At 45.3% G+C, this 17,860-nt stretch overlaps 1 protein-coding gene across 1 annotated transcript in view; it reads right to left on the reverse strand.

The window, feature by feature from the left end:
• LOC114793780 (RNA binding protein fox-1 homolog 2-like) overlaps positions 1-17,860 on the reverse strand; it is a 30,799-nt gene extending 12,939 nt beyond the window's left edge. Inside the window, exons 1-5 of the mRNA XM_028985907.1 lie at positions 17,361-17,860; positions 3,281-3,366; positions 2,230-2,393; positions 1,739-1,791; positions 1,422-1,514 (exon numbers count right to left, since the gene is read on the reverse strand). Coding sequence (XP_028841740.1) covers positions 1,422-1,514; positions 1,739-1,791; positions 2,230-2,393; positions 3,281-3,366; positions 17,361-17,612 — 648 coding nt within the window. The 5' untranslated portion in view covers positions 17,613-17,860. The remainder of the gene's footprint in view (positions 1-1,421; positions 1,515-1,738; positions 1,792-2,229; positions 2,394-3,280; positions 3,367-17,360) is intronic.

Consider the following 17,860-nt stretch of genomic DNA (forward strand, 5'->3'; position numbering starts at 1 on the left):
ATTTAGAACTACATAACACTGGTATGCAACAAGGCACTGGTCTAGAACCATAGCATTTTAAAGGATTGATTGTTTCCTCTGCCTCAAATGTGAAACCAACTTTTCAAAGTAACATTGTTACAATTTTGCAATAGACTATTTCAGCAAAAAACACTGATGGGACTTTGCCGTTACATATCAATTTATTGAGCATCAACTGAGGCTTCTCTAGACTCATGCACTACCACACAAACCCAGCCATCCTACATTAACCCATGCAGCAGTAAGATGTAAAATAGATACACAGCACGATACAGTAGAGATCTACCTCATGCAGAAGTGATGCAAAATAAGTCTGAGATACAGAAACAGAGGAACACAAACCACCTCCTTGTTATACCATGCAAAAAAAGAAATGAAATATTACAAAATCAGGAGGCTACAGAGACAATGTTTAAAGGACCCCCAATGGACTGAACAGGTTGTTAAGGTGCCAGCTGCACTAGAATTTCCACTACAGCATATTGGATTCTACTCATGCTTTGTCAGTATCCATTCAACTTGCTGATTGACTGAAGAGTGTCAGATTAAAGCATATTAAAAAAAAAAATCAAAGAGGAAAATAAAAGATTGAAGAAAAACATTCATGCACAATTGTGTCACATCATATGCACCATTAAATAAAACAAATGATAACCACTGTAGAGAAGCCCATGCACAATCACATTTTGCTAGGCATTTCATTTGAAAACAGCTTCAAGAGAACAGGGAGTGCAGAATTTCATTAGATCATTCTTAAAGAAATGTTCTAAAATAAAAAATAAAAAAAACATGCAACATCCCAGGTCCATCCTCCAGTAACAGCAGGCCGTACAACAAGGCCTTGGATTGGTACATGGAAAAAAAAGTATAACAGTAACTGGGAAGGGGCATGCATATTGCCAATCTGTCATGCTGGGCAATGAACTAAAGGCACATTAATAATTCAGCCACGCATAAATAAACAAATAAACAAACAAAAAATTAAATAAATAAAGGTGTAATCTGGCCGATTAAAACAAAATTAAGGCATTTTATGGAGATTTTCCATGCATTGTTGCAGGATGTCATAGAACATGCTGCATACTAAGAAACTAGAAGTGGACAACATATCAGTGGATAAAAACATAAAAAGATTTTTAATTGTGCAGATGAAAGTAGTCATGCCAGTTTGTCTTTACACCCACATGTTTGGCCCCCAGAGAAAATAAGAACTAAAACCAAAACAACTGATTTAATGAACAGAAAATCTGCAACAACAGCATAGCCAAAACAGGGTCACAGGGCATAACAGTGATAAGAATGGTGACAGGAACAAGGCAAAAAAATGTGTACAAGCAAAGGGACAAGGGATGTAAACATGTTGGTGGTAAATAAAAACTAAATAAAACAATAAAAGTTACCTCAATCTTGCGGCCCTCTACCAATGTGCCATGAAGCTTCTCACGAGCCTTCTCAGCATCAGCACTCGTCTCAAATGTTACAAACCCAAAGCCCTGTTCACAAAGACAGTCAGAAAAAGGAAATAACAAAAGAAGAAACACAAAGTGAGATTATAATGAGTGTGTGTCAAGTCTTATTTTATAATATTTTTTTTTCCCCATTGGTCGTAAGTGACCACCCCTGACGGCAATCATTTGAAGAAATGCAACCGCATCTATACAAAATTTAGTATCTGCGAAATCAATCTGTGGTCAGGCATTAGGTCCTGTACACTCACCTTTGAGCCTCTTTCGTTGAAAATGATCTCTACATCAAGATCTTTCCAAATTGCTATAAGAAAAAATTGAGGTATGAAAAATAGAACATAGGTTTATATTAACAACAAAAAACTCTTACATAAACCATGGACTGGGTAAATTCAGTGTGTACACTAGGGGGCACCATTGCAATACTAAATACTAAATGCACCATTAGCCTGTTTCAGTCAAGAGTCCTTTTCTTTGGTTTCTTCTTTTCTCCATTGCACTTACACCCATTACTGACTACTTCGTTTCAGCCATAACCCCATGCAAACAGGAGGCATCATTTTCTAATGTGACCATAATGACTTCTGTTCCCTGCCTCCAGCAGAACCTGGGTTCCATCCAGCAGCAGTAATGGAAGCCTAATGCTACAGCCTCCTAATGCTCCCTGTGTGTCGTTATTAGGAAGGCTTTAAAAAAAAAAAAAAAAACCAAGGAGACACATAAAGATGTTCTTACCCCAAACATCTGCCTGAGATCTGGGTCTCGAAAGCGGAAAGGAATGTTGGAGACGTGGAGGCGCTTTGGGGTTCCTTTGGGCTCTGAGTGGTCACCACCAGATGCTCCTGACCCTCCAGACCCACTCGCAGCGCCGCACTGAACCTCAGCCTGAGAGGAGCCTTCTGTCTGCTGGAGAGGGATGGAAATTTTAATCCTCCTTTCGCCATTTATTCATGTCAATGCTCTTGACTCTCCACTTGTTTGCATATGCTTTAGTCTAAGGGCAGGAAATTGCCATCCTCAAGAGCCTATACAACGCAGGATTTTCTCTGCAAGCCCTTTTAATGCCTCAGAATTTTGCCTCATTAGTAATGGGTTCCCTTGAAAAAGCATGTTGGAAACTGTCATCTTCTTGCAAATGTACTAGAAGACTGTGTTTTTCTTGAATAAGAAAAAGTTTTTGCATGATGAAGATGGGCAAATGTACCAACAAAAAAGGGGTGGTAGTAGCATAGTGCATAACAAAAACCTGCCTATGAACTAGACAAACCAATAAGTCACAGGTTCAAACCTCATTTACTACCATTGTGTCCCTTAGCAAGACGCTTAAAACCCTGAATGTCTCCAGGGTGACTGTAAACCGCTCTGGATAAGGGCGTCTGATAAGTGCTGTAAATGTAGTACAACGTTGGTAGGGGGGCACCATTAAAAGGGTGGTAGTAGCCTAGTGGGTAACACACTTGTCTATGAACCAGACGATCCAGGTTCAAATCCCACTTACTACCATTGTGTCCCTGAGCAAGACACTTAACCCTGAATGTCTCCAGGGGGGGACTGTCCCTGTAACTACTGAGTGTAAGTCGCTCTGGATAAGGGCGTCTGATAAATGCCATAAATGTAAATGTAAAATTAGCCTCCTTCATCATTTGGTCATGGCTATTAACATAAGAAGAAAAAGAAATAGACTTACTGGTGTGCTCACATTGTTGGGGGCAGTGGTCAGGCCATTGACCCTGTAGCTGACTCTGTCTGGCCCTGTGGTCCAGGGTTATACAGGGCTCCCGAAAACTCCGCACCAAGCCCATTCTGAGGTGGGTGGTGGAGGGGGAAAGTTGGAAAAGGCCACTAATCCCTCTTGGCCAGTGGCTGAGTCTGAGGCTCCCTGGAAATAAGAGAAACCATACGATGTGAATAAATGTTGGTTTAGCAGATTTGCAGACATCCCATTTCCCCCTTTGGTTCCGGGAGTCTCGTGGTCATTGACAACAGCTACAGGACGCTCCGAAGCTGCAGGAGTGGATGTGGAGGTGCAACTGAACCTACACATCACATCACTTCCATGAATAAGTTGATTTATTTTTGTGTCCTAAGCCGCTCAATTTAAACTTTTAAATTAAAAAGCCTCTCAAATCAGAAATACGGAATATTTAGAAGGGGTGGGAGCGGTCACGGGCTTTCACACCGGTTTATTGTGCAGCTCCGGGTTAATTCAATCATGCTGACAGCAGTGGAGGGAGAGAGGGTAAAAAAAAAAAAAAAAAAAGTGCCTATTATATTTCACTCTCCTCCTGCTTCTTGCCCTCCTTCCTCCATTCTCTCCGCAGCCCTGACAGCCAGTGGGTTTCAGTCTACCATGAAAATATTCACAGCAACCACATCTATTATTGAGGGCTTGAAAATTTGATACACACATTGCTACACAACGATGCACACGCCAACCCACGGTAGCAGCACATCACACAGGGCCAACCATTTGTATAGATCCTCGGCTTTATTTAAACGGACAGTTGCACGCCGCGAGGGGGGTGGGGGGGGAGGGTGGGGAGGGGTTATGGATTTCAGCGCAGCGCGAGCGTTATGGAGGAGGAACGCAAATTGTCTGATGCCCATTTCTGCTTCGGCGCATTACAGGGATAAGCTGGAGTATGCACAATCAGGCCTGTGAGGTGCACTCGTACCTCGAAAGGACATTGGTCAAGAATGAAAAGGAGTCAAATCCTGAGATTTTACCTTACATTAAAAAAAAAAAAAAAAAAGTCTGGCCTGCAGCTTGTTCTAACCACAGCATCTCCATTTTCTCACAGAACCCCTTCGAGGTAGAAGACGAGTCTTAAGTGCAAAACACAGACACACAAAAAGCAGGGCAACCCTTAACAGCACACTTGGGAGGCTCTGGTGACGTCCCATGGAAAAATTAGCCCGTTATGTAATCATCAAACTCAGGGGCCTGTGACAGGCCAGCGCACACTTAGCAACACGCGCAAGGCAGCACGCTACGTTAACTACAGAGAAGACGGGGGGGAAAATGAGAGAGAGAGAGAGAGATGCAAAAAGGTGGCAAGCGTGTCACAGTTCAGCAAGTGACATGCTCCTAAAGGCGGCGTTCTCGGTGCGTCCACCGGGTCGAGTCGCCGTGGCGAAGCGTCTACGGCGGAAAGAGAGAGATATTTCTGCTGCACGGAAGAAAGCGAGAGAACAGAGCGGAGAAGTGGGATATTTTCGCTCCTATCGCTCCATCATGCCAACACACGAAGTTGAGGTGCTGTGGGTTAGAAGCCCGGGAGGCAGGAGAGGGCACGGTGCAGTTACTGTGTGGGAACACCATCATCTTATCTGAGAACTAGGCAATAAATACACAGTAAAAAAAAAAAAATAATAAAAATGAATGATCGCTCTCTCTTTTAATAAAAGAACACCCGAGCAATGACCAGCGACCAGTGCATGATGTCTATCTCGTGATTATTTACGCTCCTGCGGCCAAGTCGCACATTAAAAACACGCGCCGAGTGACAATCACGCTGGGTCGATGCACAAGACGAGGGTTGCGTTAAACCAACGCGACAGTAAAAAAAAAAAAAAAGAAAGAAAGCGGCGACATTTACCTGTGCGGGCGCGCGCGCGTCCATTTTCGCGCGTTAACTTTTTCAAGCAACGCAGCTCGGGGGGAAAAAAGCGTATAAAGCGCGCAGGGAGAAAGGAGGCGACGAAGGGAGGGCGTTACCTGAGACCCCATGCGTTTCTGCGTATAAAAACACAGAGAGAGAGGGGAGAGAACCGGGCCAGACGCTCCGCGCCCACCTTTATGGTTTATACGCGGCGTTACTTTCAAAAAACGGTCACGCGCACGTGCGCACGCACGCACGCACGCACGCACGCACGCACGCACGCACGGCCTCCGCGTTCACGCCCCTGCTGCAGACGGCGCCGTGGGTTCCCCTCCCTCGGCTTCATTTTCCGTGGGAGTGTCCCGTCTTCACCTTGACTGAATAAATGGTTCTAAAAATAATAATGGTGACCAATTACATGGAGCGCCAGAGTGTTCAAATGACATAAATACAACATAATGAAACAAATAACCACATGAATAAACAAGAGAGTTATATATAATGGAAATATAAAAACATGTGAAATAATTACACACGTTTTGATATACAGCTTCTTATTGTGAAATATATTGCGTTCTGCATGGGTGTGTGTACTTACATTTTTTCGTGGTCATTGTTTTATTTCATTTCAGCAGTTTTTAATAAAGAAAATAATGTTTTTCAGTCAGCATTTTCAGCAGAATGACTTCGTCTGTCAATCAAGAGAGACAGGGCGTAGCTAGTTGTGTGATTGGCTGCTCCTTTGCTCAGACATAAGCAATAGCACACGAAGTGTCGATTTAAGTCTTCTGCTGCAGCGCCTTCTCCTCTGCAGAAAATCAGTTTCTGAGTTACTCAGAGAGGTTGATAATCGCTTAGAATGGTCATTCCCAACCTTGAGATCGCCAGTGGTCCTCACAATTTCATTTTAAATTTAGGAATTAAAAACTGTTGAAATGAAATAAAAACCTGTGTTTGATAAAAATAATGACCATCAAATAATATCACACAATAATAAGTACATTTATATAGCTGTATATCAAAATGTGTTCAGATAATTCACAATTTTATGTTGCTATTATCATTCTCTTATTTCTTAATGTTGTATAATTTTAAACACTTTGGAGTTCCATACGACTGCAAGACCACACCTCTTTAAACGTCGAAGGCCAACGAGACTCCTGATATTCCACTTAGCGCCACCCACTGTGGAAAGTTCCACACTAATTTGCAGTTTTGTGAAAGTGATGCAAAAGGAAAGGGAAGATAATCTGGTTTTAAGCGAATCAACAGTAGTACCGCAATAATCAGGCCACTGTGACTGCATCACGTCACCTCCGGAGCACCTCAGCAGGAGCTTCTGAAAATATCTAGCAGCCAGTCTGATGAACCTCTCCAGTTCGCGCCTGTAGATGTATTGTGGAGCCGCAGGTGAACAACTACCTTGGTTAATGCTGCATTGTAGGCCCCAGTATACGCAGTGCTTGCATATTTTTTATATTTCCCCAGGAAATACCATGCGTAGTTTCACTGTATGAAATAAACGTGCTCATGTTAAATTGCAGAATTATATGCCCCTATTAAAAATCCTAATAATGAGGAACTAATATCAACATTTGTTTAAAAAAGGAGCATCTTTTTAGGGTGGAAGTGAACCAGACGACCCAATTACTACCATTGTGTCCCTGACCAAGACACTTAACCTTGAGTGTCTCCAGCGGGACTGTCCCTGTAACTACTGATTGTAAGTCGCTCTGGATAAGGGCATCTGATAAATTCCATAAATGCAAGAACTGTAGTAAGCTTTGAAGGGGAAGAGAGAAAAAAATTACTCACACACACACACACACACACACACCACACACACACAGGACCCCAGAAAGTGACTTCATGAATCCACCTGCAGCTGGAGGTACAAATGGTCTAGTTTCCATGAGGGACAGAGAGAATGAGCTCAGGGCCTGTGCTGCAGTCACTCCCACCCTGGTAGGGAAACACATGGGTGGAGCTGCACAAATACTTTCAGGCCCTGCTATGTCTCTTCTCCATCACCACATTACGATCCCCCCCAAGCAGTTACATGCTCAAATAAACACACAAAAGGATGGGACACACACACACACACACTGAATCAAAAACCCTTTAGGCAAGACTCAACATTACCATTAACATGAGAATACAGCACCATCACCACTTATATACGGTTTTATTGTACATTTTTCAAATTTCTACTAGCGGTGTCATCTATTGCCTACAGTAGATTAGCTGAGACTGCAGTTACATTTGCAGCACATTTAAAAAGTGTTACTTTTAACGTTTCAAGCGTTGCAAATGCTGCAACACTCAACGAAACAGTGCATGTCCATCTTCATCCCCACTGGGTATAGAAGGATAAGGATGTCACTTTTAAAATCCATTCACACTCACAATCTCACCTCTCCCCACCCTGCCCCCAACACCATTTGCTCAGAGTGGGTGTAAGGCGGTTGGGGTGGAACATTTAGATAACAGCTGCTTCAGCCCTCAGGAGGGAAATTAAATAGGACAAAAAGGTTCAATTGCTTTGAAGAAAGCACTGTATAACAGATCAAATAATACAAATAATGTAAGACATTTCTTGAAGTTATTCTAACCTCCGTGACAGTGGGGGGAAAAGTAACTATAGACTGACCCAGAGTGCATAAGGGGATTTTTACCAATTGTGCCAAGTGGACTGGCTCGACAACTGTTACCGGGCACCTGTTCCTTTCATTCGCAGGCAAAGATAGGGAGGGGAGGGGTGGTTGCAACGACAGCTGACAAGACAAAAGAGTTCCTGTAAATTACCCCAACGACCCCCAACCCAAACTACAGACCAAAACACGGCCAAATCAGAAACCAGAAAAGGTCGTTTAAAAAAAAAAAAAAAAGTTGACTCAGGGACCTCCAGGGCCTTGGAAGAATTTGCAGGCTTCAGGACAAGTCAGGGCACAGCAGACTTACAGCAGCTGGTTAGCCAGAAGAACGCTGCTCATTAGAAACATACAGACATAACTCCTCAGTTGCATTTTTAAAGGATTTGTTTTGGAGGTGTAAAAACCAATGCAAAAAATTGCAAAAAAATGTAATAAAATAAAAAAAAAATAAGGGCACCCGGCTGCCCAGCTCATATGTGGGTCGAAAAAGCAGCACCCTTATTAAATCACCAGAGCTGCAGCGAACAAGCTGTACAAATACAATGTGCCAGAAGGCCCGAATCTCTATTTAACCACACATCAGATACGCAGCGTTTCGTGCTAAAATGCTTTCTGGGGAAAACGAACCAGGAAAATACGAAACTCACCGGCAAAAGGGAATGATAATGCAGTCCCAACATGACGTCCAAAAGGTGCAAATCTGTTCTCTTCCACTGAGGGAGAAACTCAAATACTCCCTATCATGCACTACTCCAGAAGGCACTGGTGTCCTTGGTCTTGTGTCACTCAGACATTTCTATTGCAGTCTCGACATGTGTCTCTTCCTGACAGTTGGACTCAGCACTTCTCACATCAAAAGAGCCACTCCCACTGCTTAGCATTTTTTGTCTCCTTTCCTTCAAAAAAAAAAAAAAAAAAAAAAAAAAAAAAAAACTCATCCCACCTCCAGGCCTTCCAGCCCTCCCTCTACACCTCGGCCCATCCCTCAGTCATGCAGCAATCCATCTTTCCGCTCGTGCTCCACTCTTCCTCTCTTTGCGCGAGCAAATAAACGACTGGCTTCTCGCGATCCTGAGAGATGATGTTTGGCTGGCTTCATGCTGGATCGCAAACCCACCGCATTGCAGCTTTTTTTTTTTTTTCCTCTCCCCCCACTTTTCTTCTTTGATCATTTATTTATCGGATGGCAACATGTCAAGGCTCTGGCCTGGTCGTCTCTGTGCTGTAGCAGCACTGGAGCGAGGGAGAGAAAGGGTTATACCGCTTTTTTCCTTGCTCAGCTCCCAAATGTCTGCACTGCACATGGTGCATCAGCAGCACCAGGCCACGGCGTGCGGGGGGGGGGGGGGTGGCTGGTAGGACTAAATTAAAGGCACAGCAATATGGGCAGCACAAAAAGATCAGGAAATAAATAAACAGGTAAACCCGCACAGACTACTGTCACTTACGTATCGTATGGAACACACAGGCGACCCAATCCAATTTAAACCCATACACCTAACATTACACCTTCAGCAGGTATTTATATACTGAGCCAATTAAAGCAAATTAAATTAATAAAAATCAATTCCAAGCAAATAACCAGCAAAACATTTTGAAAAGACTTTCAATCTGTAAACCTGAAATTTACATTTTTATAAAAAAAAAAAAAAAAAAAAAAAAAAAAAGCACATATGGCAACAATAGGGATGTATCATGTGTTGCCAAGTCACAGATTGCCATTCCCTCCACCCCGACTCATAACAGCCATCACATATCCCCATCAATAACAGCACATATGTTCATTTCTGCTCGGGGTGGGGGCGAAAAAAGGGAGCAGCGGATGCAGCAGACAGATAACAGGATGGAGATAAAAGGATAACGGGATGGGGAAGAGAAAGAGTGAGGGATGACAGGATTAGGGTGTAAGTGAGGAGGATGAGAGGATGAATAGAGGATGATCTAAGGATTAACTACACAGAGCCAGAACGCGCTGACACACACACACAAATACACACACGTCTGTATTTACTGCACCGTCTCTCCTCGTGTCGAACACACACGCTAGCAACACAGCAACACATTAAACAAAAGGCACTTTCCATTAATCTCCTCATACGCACGGACCAACCCACTCACCCAGCCAGCCACGCCGATAAAACAGGGGTCAAACTCTAACTCTGTTATTTCAACAGTAATACTGATTAACACAGTGACTCCGCACTGACACGGCCACTTAAAATTGCACACCCACATGGGGCAAAACAGAGAATTACTCGAGTGTTATGTTGTGCGGCATCATCCAAAGCTCCTTTACAAAGTTGTAGTAATGTCCCGCTGCCGTAAAATTTACAGCATTTTTCTTACCCCACCCTCTGCTAATTCACGTAAATGTAAACGAGTGCAAGTAAGCCACCCAAAATTATAACGAAGAAAAAAAAAAAATGTTCTTTGTCACAGCAGGAGCCTGTGATGTGGCATGCTGTAACTTGGACGGGTTCAGCCCTGAAGGCCTGGGACCAATTCAACAACAGGGAAAGCTGTGCGGCTTTAAAGACCAATTCTTCACAAAGATAGCAGTGCAGTCGGAAATGGCCTTAAATATACCAACCTGTTCATAGTCAATAGACCAATTTCCTATTTTCTCCTAGATTGTCTTAATCTGACCAAACAATAAAATAGATCTCAAATAAACAATGATTTCAAATAATCAATTAAACATACATTTATGCCCAGACTGTAGCATTCTTGCATTCAGAAGGTGGTGGTGGCTGTTATGGTAAAATTGGGAATGATGGGAAAACCAATTAATTAAATAAATATTGCGTGAGAGGGCGAAGCGTGTCGCAGCCCAACACCACCCTCCTGTGGTTTCATCGAAAATCTGCACACGGACCCTCTACCAGTGCATAAAACTGGGTGAGTGGGTGTTGCGGGGGGGCTTGTACATAGGAGTGACAGAGACTGGAAGTAGTGTGTGTTGAGTGGGCGTACGAGCGTGTTTGCCTTTAGTTGGCTGTGATCTCGAAGCGAATGTGTGTGTGTGTGTGTGTGTTGTGTGTGTGTGTGTGTGTGTGTGTGTGTGTTCATTCCGCTGATAAGACTCGGTCGGAGGCTGAGCTCACTCTGCTTCATACCAAAGGCAGAGAAAGGCTGAGAAAGGGGGGGGGAGGGGGCAGGATGGTTAGGATTTCAGTGTTGGGTGGGGGGTAGCCAGCAGCCGAGCCACCTAAGCATCTGAACTCTAATGGATTTTCTGGAGAAGCACACCATCGGTCAGCATTCGACGTGTCCCTTGCATCCTTGCGACGGAATACTCAGGAGGACAATGTCAACATTGCATTGGAGAAGCACATCCGGCAGCCTGCCTACATAGGGCAAGGGCAGGTTATTCTCGGGCCAAAAAAAATTAAATCTCTGTCAAAAATCCACTGAGATGAGCTTCATTTTTCTGACATCAAAAGGAAGAAAAAGCATGAGGTGTGACAAAGGAAACACAAAGCCTTCATAAAATGACATGTGATGTATTAACAGACTGTGAAAACGAAGGGATTAGAAAAGCTATTTGTGGCACTCTCAGACAACCCTGCAAAGAACCAGTCCTGAAAATTGAAGAGTCTTTCGGTGTTCTCAGTCTCTCACGCTCATTTCCTCTTCATCAATTTTATTTAAACCTAATTTATGAAATGGGAGTCTTATGATACTCAGTGGGATACAACCTTACGGTAAAGTACCCTTCTAAGACGGCAGTTCAATCAAGTACACTTTCTGATTCCAGGTTCTTACAGAAAGCAGAGCTATCAGAGTAAGGCAGGTAATGGGAGGGACTGGATATGTCCCTAAATATGTATGAATGTAGGTGTACATTTTAAATCTAAACACTTAGGGCAAATGTGGAACGCACAATTGCTCTGTCCTTCAAAAGAAAGTAATCATATGGAATATTTTTAAAATGGTCCCAATATAGATCCCTGTGGCATGCCTTAACGTAGCACAAGTAGAGATGTCCTGTAATCAGGTGCAGCAGTAAGTGGAGGCAGTTTGTCACGACCAGAATGATGGTCACTTAGTTGATTGTCTTGTTTTGGTTACACACCAAATGCACGACAGAAATACTATGCACCTCCATTCACTCAATGTTTTCAAACATGGGCTTGATTAACTAAAAAAAAAAAAAAAAAAACCTACATTTTCATAGCAATAACATCTATCTGACATTATTTTAAATTATGCATAATTACATAACATCCTTTTTTAAATTAGCATAAGATATAAATTAATCTCCTTTCGGTCACAGAATCACCACTTAGAACATCTGTTCTGGTAAAAATGCCTTGAATGAAGCTTCACCGGTCAAGCCAACAAAGACACCCCCCCCTCCCCAGCCCAATCACTCTCACTGGCCGCCTGTGCCCCAGATTCAAGTGGCTTTAATTGCTCTCTAATTACTTTTAATTAGATTATTTCATTCTCTCGCAGACACAAAGTCGTTTCCTGTGCCAGGCTGCTCCGTTGGATTAAGGGGACTAGAGATAAAAGTGTAAACTGGTAGAAACACACAAGTCGCCTCAATTAGCACAGAAACAAAAAAAAAAAAAAAAAAAAAAAAAAGATAGGGACAAAGAACACCGTGCAGACCATCAGAGCAAAAGAAGCAGGGACGTCTGAAGCACCCACAGAGGTGAAGAGGTTAGCAGTTAACTGAATGCACAGATGTCCAGGAGAAGACGGACTTTACGGTTAGCTGCCTGCTACCCCAGGTGGGTTTCCTTTCTGAGGGGGGCTATATACGGATCTGCCTAGCATATGAATGTCAAGTCAGGTGACTCAAATCCACTTCTGTTCCCACAAATTGCCATGGTGTAAATAAATACTGCAGTAGCTGATGAGCTCTAGCTAGCACGCCAGACTGATGAACATTAAACATTTAAAATGTTGCAGCTAGCCGTCTAGAAACCACTTAAAGCCAAAGTAAGTAAATCACCCAGCTTTACCTAGCTTTGTACCTGCATATGCAGTTACTCTCTGAATATTTTAAGGATCAAAACTGGCAGAATGAAAAAGGCCACATTCTTACATTGCTAAAGCAATGTCTGGTGGCCCCAGTAACCGGCTGCCACATCAATGCAACAACACAGGCCTGTTCACGCTTTTAATTTGGTACAATAAAGTCCGTTTTCATCTCGATGTGTTTTTCCTACCAATTATGGAAACAGGCATGTCCCGACGGATAAACAGAGACGCACACACTGCGATCGTTAAAATAAATAATAAAAAAAACGGCCGCGTACCGACTACTGGCTGACCACATGACAATATTCTGTAAATGAGTTTAGTGTTTAATCAGGAGACGGGGGGGTGGTAAAGAGAGAGGGGCAGAGGGAGAATAAAGGACATTTTTATTTCAAACCAAGTTCACGGCAGAGCGAAACAGGAGGACTACGGGCTCGAATGCGGCAGAGTGGGCGCAACACTATATTTCAATCCTGCAGCCCAGTGCCATGACAGGAGAGGGAGATGATCCTCTCCCCTGCAGCGTCCAGCCTCTCCGGCCGCTCACAAACAGCCCTCTCTTTGTCTCCCTCTCCACACTTCCTGTTTCATCTGGAACCAATTTCCCTCTCATGCCTCATCCCCTGCAGGGACGCACTACTCCGAGCAAGGGGTAAGAAAAAAGGAAAGAAAAGAAACGAAGCACAAGGCAAGACGAAGAAGTCAAACTTCAGGTTCCACCAAAAGCCAGTCCGCGGATCCAATCTGTCAGATGGACGCTTGAGGCTGGGGACCAGGCTCGCTGTGAAAGAGACTGCATCTCCTGACACTCGCAGCATGAAGAACGCTCTCAAGGCCAAACAGAGCTCTGACAACACCAGTAACCACTCACACGGGACGATGCGTCAGACGCCTCGGAAACCCCCTCACCCCTAAAAAAAAAAAAATATTCTGGAGGTAAAATATACTACTGCTTGGACTGGGTGATAAACAGAGAAGTTAGGTCTGAGCACGGGAGACGGAGGGGGGTGGGCAAGAGAAAGAATTCAGCAACATCTGGATTCAATCTGCTGGGAGATGAAGGAGTGGGGGATGGAGAAGGGAATAACAGAGCTGCGAGAGAGGGGAAAAAACGTTGAGCAGGGATGGGAAAGGAGAGAAAGACAAGAGACCAAAAAAGTTACAGGCGAGTTTTTAAAAGAAAGGGTGAGGAAAGGGGGGGGACATTGACTCATAACGGAGGAACGCCATGTGTCTTAGATTCCCTTAAAGGGTGGGAAAATGGGGTTTCGAACTGTCTGCAAACACACACACACACGAACTCCAACTCAAACTCCATAAAAAACCATAAGCAGTCAAGCTGTTAGCCATATGGCCCCATGACGGTTTGGTGTATGTTACCAGATGGCCTACTGCTCTTAAAAACACCGTCACCACATCCAACACGGCTCACCATACAAAAGAAAGAAAGAGACGGCAGGCAGGAATGTTTAATGGCTGCAGCACAATAGGGTGTCAACTGTCACACCATCAGGGTCACTCACACACGTTACAGTTGCAGGAGGCCGGAGAGAACAGACGTTCAGTTTACAGAAAGTCTGAAAGGAGGAGAAGAAAAAAAAAAAAAAAAACGGGTGTTGCTCAGTTCTTTCCCCTCTCCTTACTTTCTATTTTAAGTGAAAAGTGAGAGAGTGTTGAGGGAGGGAGCGTCGAGGGAGGGGTAAAGAGCCAGCCATCAACACGAAAGGAATTAGGTCAACATGAGAGGATCCAGTGGATCTCTTTGCCCGACAAGTTAGGCCTTATCGGGGCTCTTAGTTTCGCAACTAAAAAAAAAACTATAGAAACCGAATGAGAATTGCTGGATAATTCGCTTTGGATAAAAGCGCCTGCCAAGTAAAGTAAAGGATCTCAAACCGTGCTACAGTTCTAAAAAATGTAAGATATGTTCTGGCCAGAACAGTATAAGCAGCTCATGAAGTGGATTTTTTATTACAAACATATACAACAGCAGGCAAACTGCAAGAAATTCTCCAAATAGGGGGGTACCGGCCTAGTGGGTAACACACTGGCCTATGAACCAGAAGACCCTCGTTCAAATCCCACTAACTACATTTACAGCACTTATCAGACGCCCTTATCCAAAGCGACTTACAATCAGTAGTTACAGGGACAGTCTCCCTGGAGCAACTTAGGGTTAAGTGTCTTGCTCAGGGACACAATGGTAGTCAGTGGGATTCGAACCCGGGTCTTCTGGTTCATAGGCAAGTGTGTTACCCGCTAGGCTACTACCCCGACACAATGGTAGTAAGACACTTCGCCCTGAGCTGCTCCAGCGGACTGTCCCTCTAACTACTGATTGCAAGTCGCTCTCGATAAGGGCGTCTGGTAAACGTAAACATGCGGGAGATCCAGTTTATGGGGGGTGGGCAGGCTGACCGTGGGATTTTGGGGGTGGAGTTGTGTACATGAGGAGCGGCTGGGGTGTGGGACTGTCCGGTTGTAGACAAGAGAAAGGATGACAGTTTGAGGGCACTGAGGATGTCCGGGCAGGGGGTGTTTACACGGGAACATTTACATTTACAGCATTTACCAGACTCCCTTATCCAGAGCGACTTACAATGAGTAGTTACAGGGACAGTCCCCCTGTCTTGCTCAGGGACACAATGGTAGTAAGTGGGATTTGAACCTGGGTCTTCATAGGCGAGTGCGTTACCCACTAGGCTACTAACACCCTACAGTAGCCTAGTGGGTGCTATATATTTTCAATTCAATCCGCACTCATTGAGTAACCTTTATTTTCCCTTCTGCGCGAGAGCTTCAATCTTATCAAGAGGGTTAAAGGTCAAGGGTGACCATGCCGCTTTTGGCTCAAAGTTCAGTGCCAATCATTAAACAGAGTGAGGGGTGAATGGGGAGGGCTGCTCTGTCTGTTCCCTTTTCTTTTTAGTCTCTTGTCAGGCTGCAACAAAGTTTGTGAGCAAACACAACATCCACTTGGCATTCTTAATGTTACACTGCAGACATGGTTAAGACAAACACTGAGAAGGTCCCCCCTCTCTCTTTCTTCCTTCCTTCCTCCCTCTCTCGCCCGCCCCCCTCCATCCCGACTGCCCTTAAAGCGATCAGCCTGGTTAATTCCGCTTGGCCAAATGAGCTTTGATCTTGTTAAGGTGACAGAAAGCCTCTTTGCTGCCAATGATCGGTCAAATCGGCTCTCTGGGGGTGAAAGGAAATACAGTGGGCACAAAGTGTACGGCCCATCAGATAGGACCAGGCCGGTGCCTTTCAAGGAAGGGGTGTAAAAAAAAAAAAAAAAAAAAAAAAAAAAAAAAACCCAGAGCATAAACCAGTGCACAGTAGGCTACAGGGCCATTCACACAATATTTTAAAAACAAAGAAAACATTAATAACACGTTTAGTACATAAATTCACAACGTGAAATGCGAGGATAGTTATGGATTCAACAATTGCATGTAAAAAATAAATAAATAAATAAATAAAATAAGCCTGCAAATGAACCAATTGCAACATCTGTGGAGTGTTTCCACAGTAAGCCCCGAGCCCCCAATCGCTCTAAATTACGTTGCGCTGTGCTTATTAGGCTCATACACCAAGGCCTGGAGTCCAGGACGTGCGCGCGTGCCTTAATGTATGATAGTGGAGACCTTTCAAGAGGGACAGCCACAGCCCGAAGAACTGCATCTTCCCGTACCAAAAAAGGGGAGGCATGCGGAGAGAATGACAGGAACAGCAGAGGAGGAGTGAGTGACAGAGCGGCCTGTGTGTGGATGAGTGTGTGTGTGTGTGAGGAGGGGAGGGGTGCGTAGCCTCTCAGTCACATGGAAGGCAGAATCTACGGTGTTGAAGTCAATTAGTGAAAGGCGGGGGGGACGTGGCTCTGGGGGGAGACGGGGGTGGCCAGGGGACAATAGCAGCAGGCAGAGAACAAAAGGCCGTCCCTTTTACTGCCACCAAATGTCACGATCATTTGCCATCGCGCCATCAACTCTTTCACTTTAATCCCATTTACCTGCATTTGGACCATCGTTCTGCTCCCGACCACTTGCGCTGTTTTGTGATTTGTGGTGCGTTTTGATTACGTCGCAGGCCACACTGCATTAAAATTGCACCGACAGCATTTCCCACACACCCTCCATCCGTCCTTCCCTCTGTCCTGGACCACCCCTCCTCCATCCGTCTGTCCCCCCCATCACACCTCCGGGCGAATTTCCAGACTGACCTCTTGTACCGCGGCGATCAATGGCGCTGATTGGCAGCGCTCTCGCCGACCCGGGCCTCCTCATCCGCACGTAACCTTTACCGTGACCCCTTCCCGGCATGCAAAGAGGACGTCGACGCGGACGAACCCCCCACGCGCTCGCACCGCCGGCCGCGTCCTTTGTGTCTCCCGCGACGACCCTCCCCCCTCCGGCACATCACCGGGGCCGGAGAGCCCCGCCAAGCCGCACACGTGCCGGCCCACGACGCGGCCATTTCACCGCCGGGACCCGCGGTTGCATCAGGAGCCGCGTGTAATTTCCCCGCGGCCACTGCAGCGGGACCCACGTCGCGTCACCATTGTTCCCCCACCGCGCAGGCCCGCGCCACGTTTCTCCCCTTTTCCGTCCCGCAGCGTTCCTTACCTGTCCGACGTCGCCCGGCGTCCCGGCGCCGTCTATCCGCGGCCGCTTGCACTCGGCCCCGGCCAGCTCGCTCAGAGCCACCGCCGCCTGCGCGTCCGGCTCCGGGTCGCCCCGCTTCATCCCGCGGACCGCCGCGGCCCCTCCGGCCGGGCTGGCGTGGGGTCCTGGCGCGGCGTCAAGATCCCGCTCCCGGTCCATCATTCCCCGATTCACGGGCAGCATGATAGATGCGACGTCGGTCGACATTAACATGGATCAGTTCTCGCTCCGCACGCTGCCTGTTTAATTACAACTGGACAGATTTTTTTTTATCGGTTCTTCCTCTTCTTCTTCCCCCAGATGTAGGACGGGGGTCTGCTTCGTGTCTCGGCTTCCTCCTCACTGTACAGTGAACGAAATCAAACCGGGGTTCCCCTCCAACAATGGAGCCTTAAAAAGGAAAACGCGGAGAGAAAAAAAAAATCCCAAATATCGCCAAAGACTCGCTTTTTTTTTTTTTT

Source organism: Denticeps clupeoides, chromosome 7, assembly GCF_900700375.1.
Source record: "Denticeps clupeoides chromosome 7, fDenClu1.1, whole genome shotgun sequence".
NCBI lineage: Eukaryota > Metazoa > Chordata > Actinopteri > Clupeiformes > Denticipitidae > Denticeps > Denticeps clupeoides.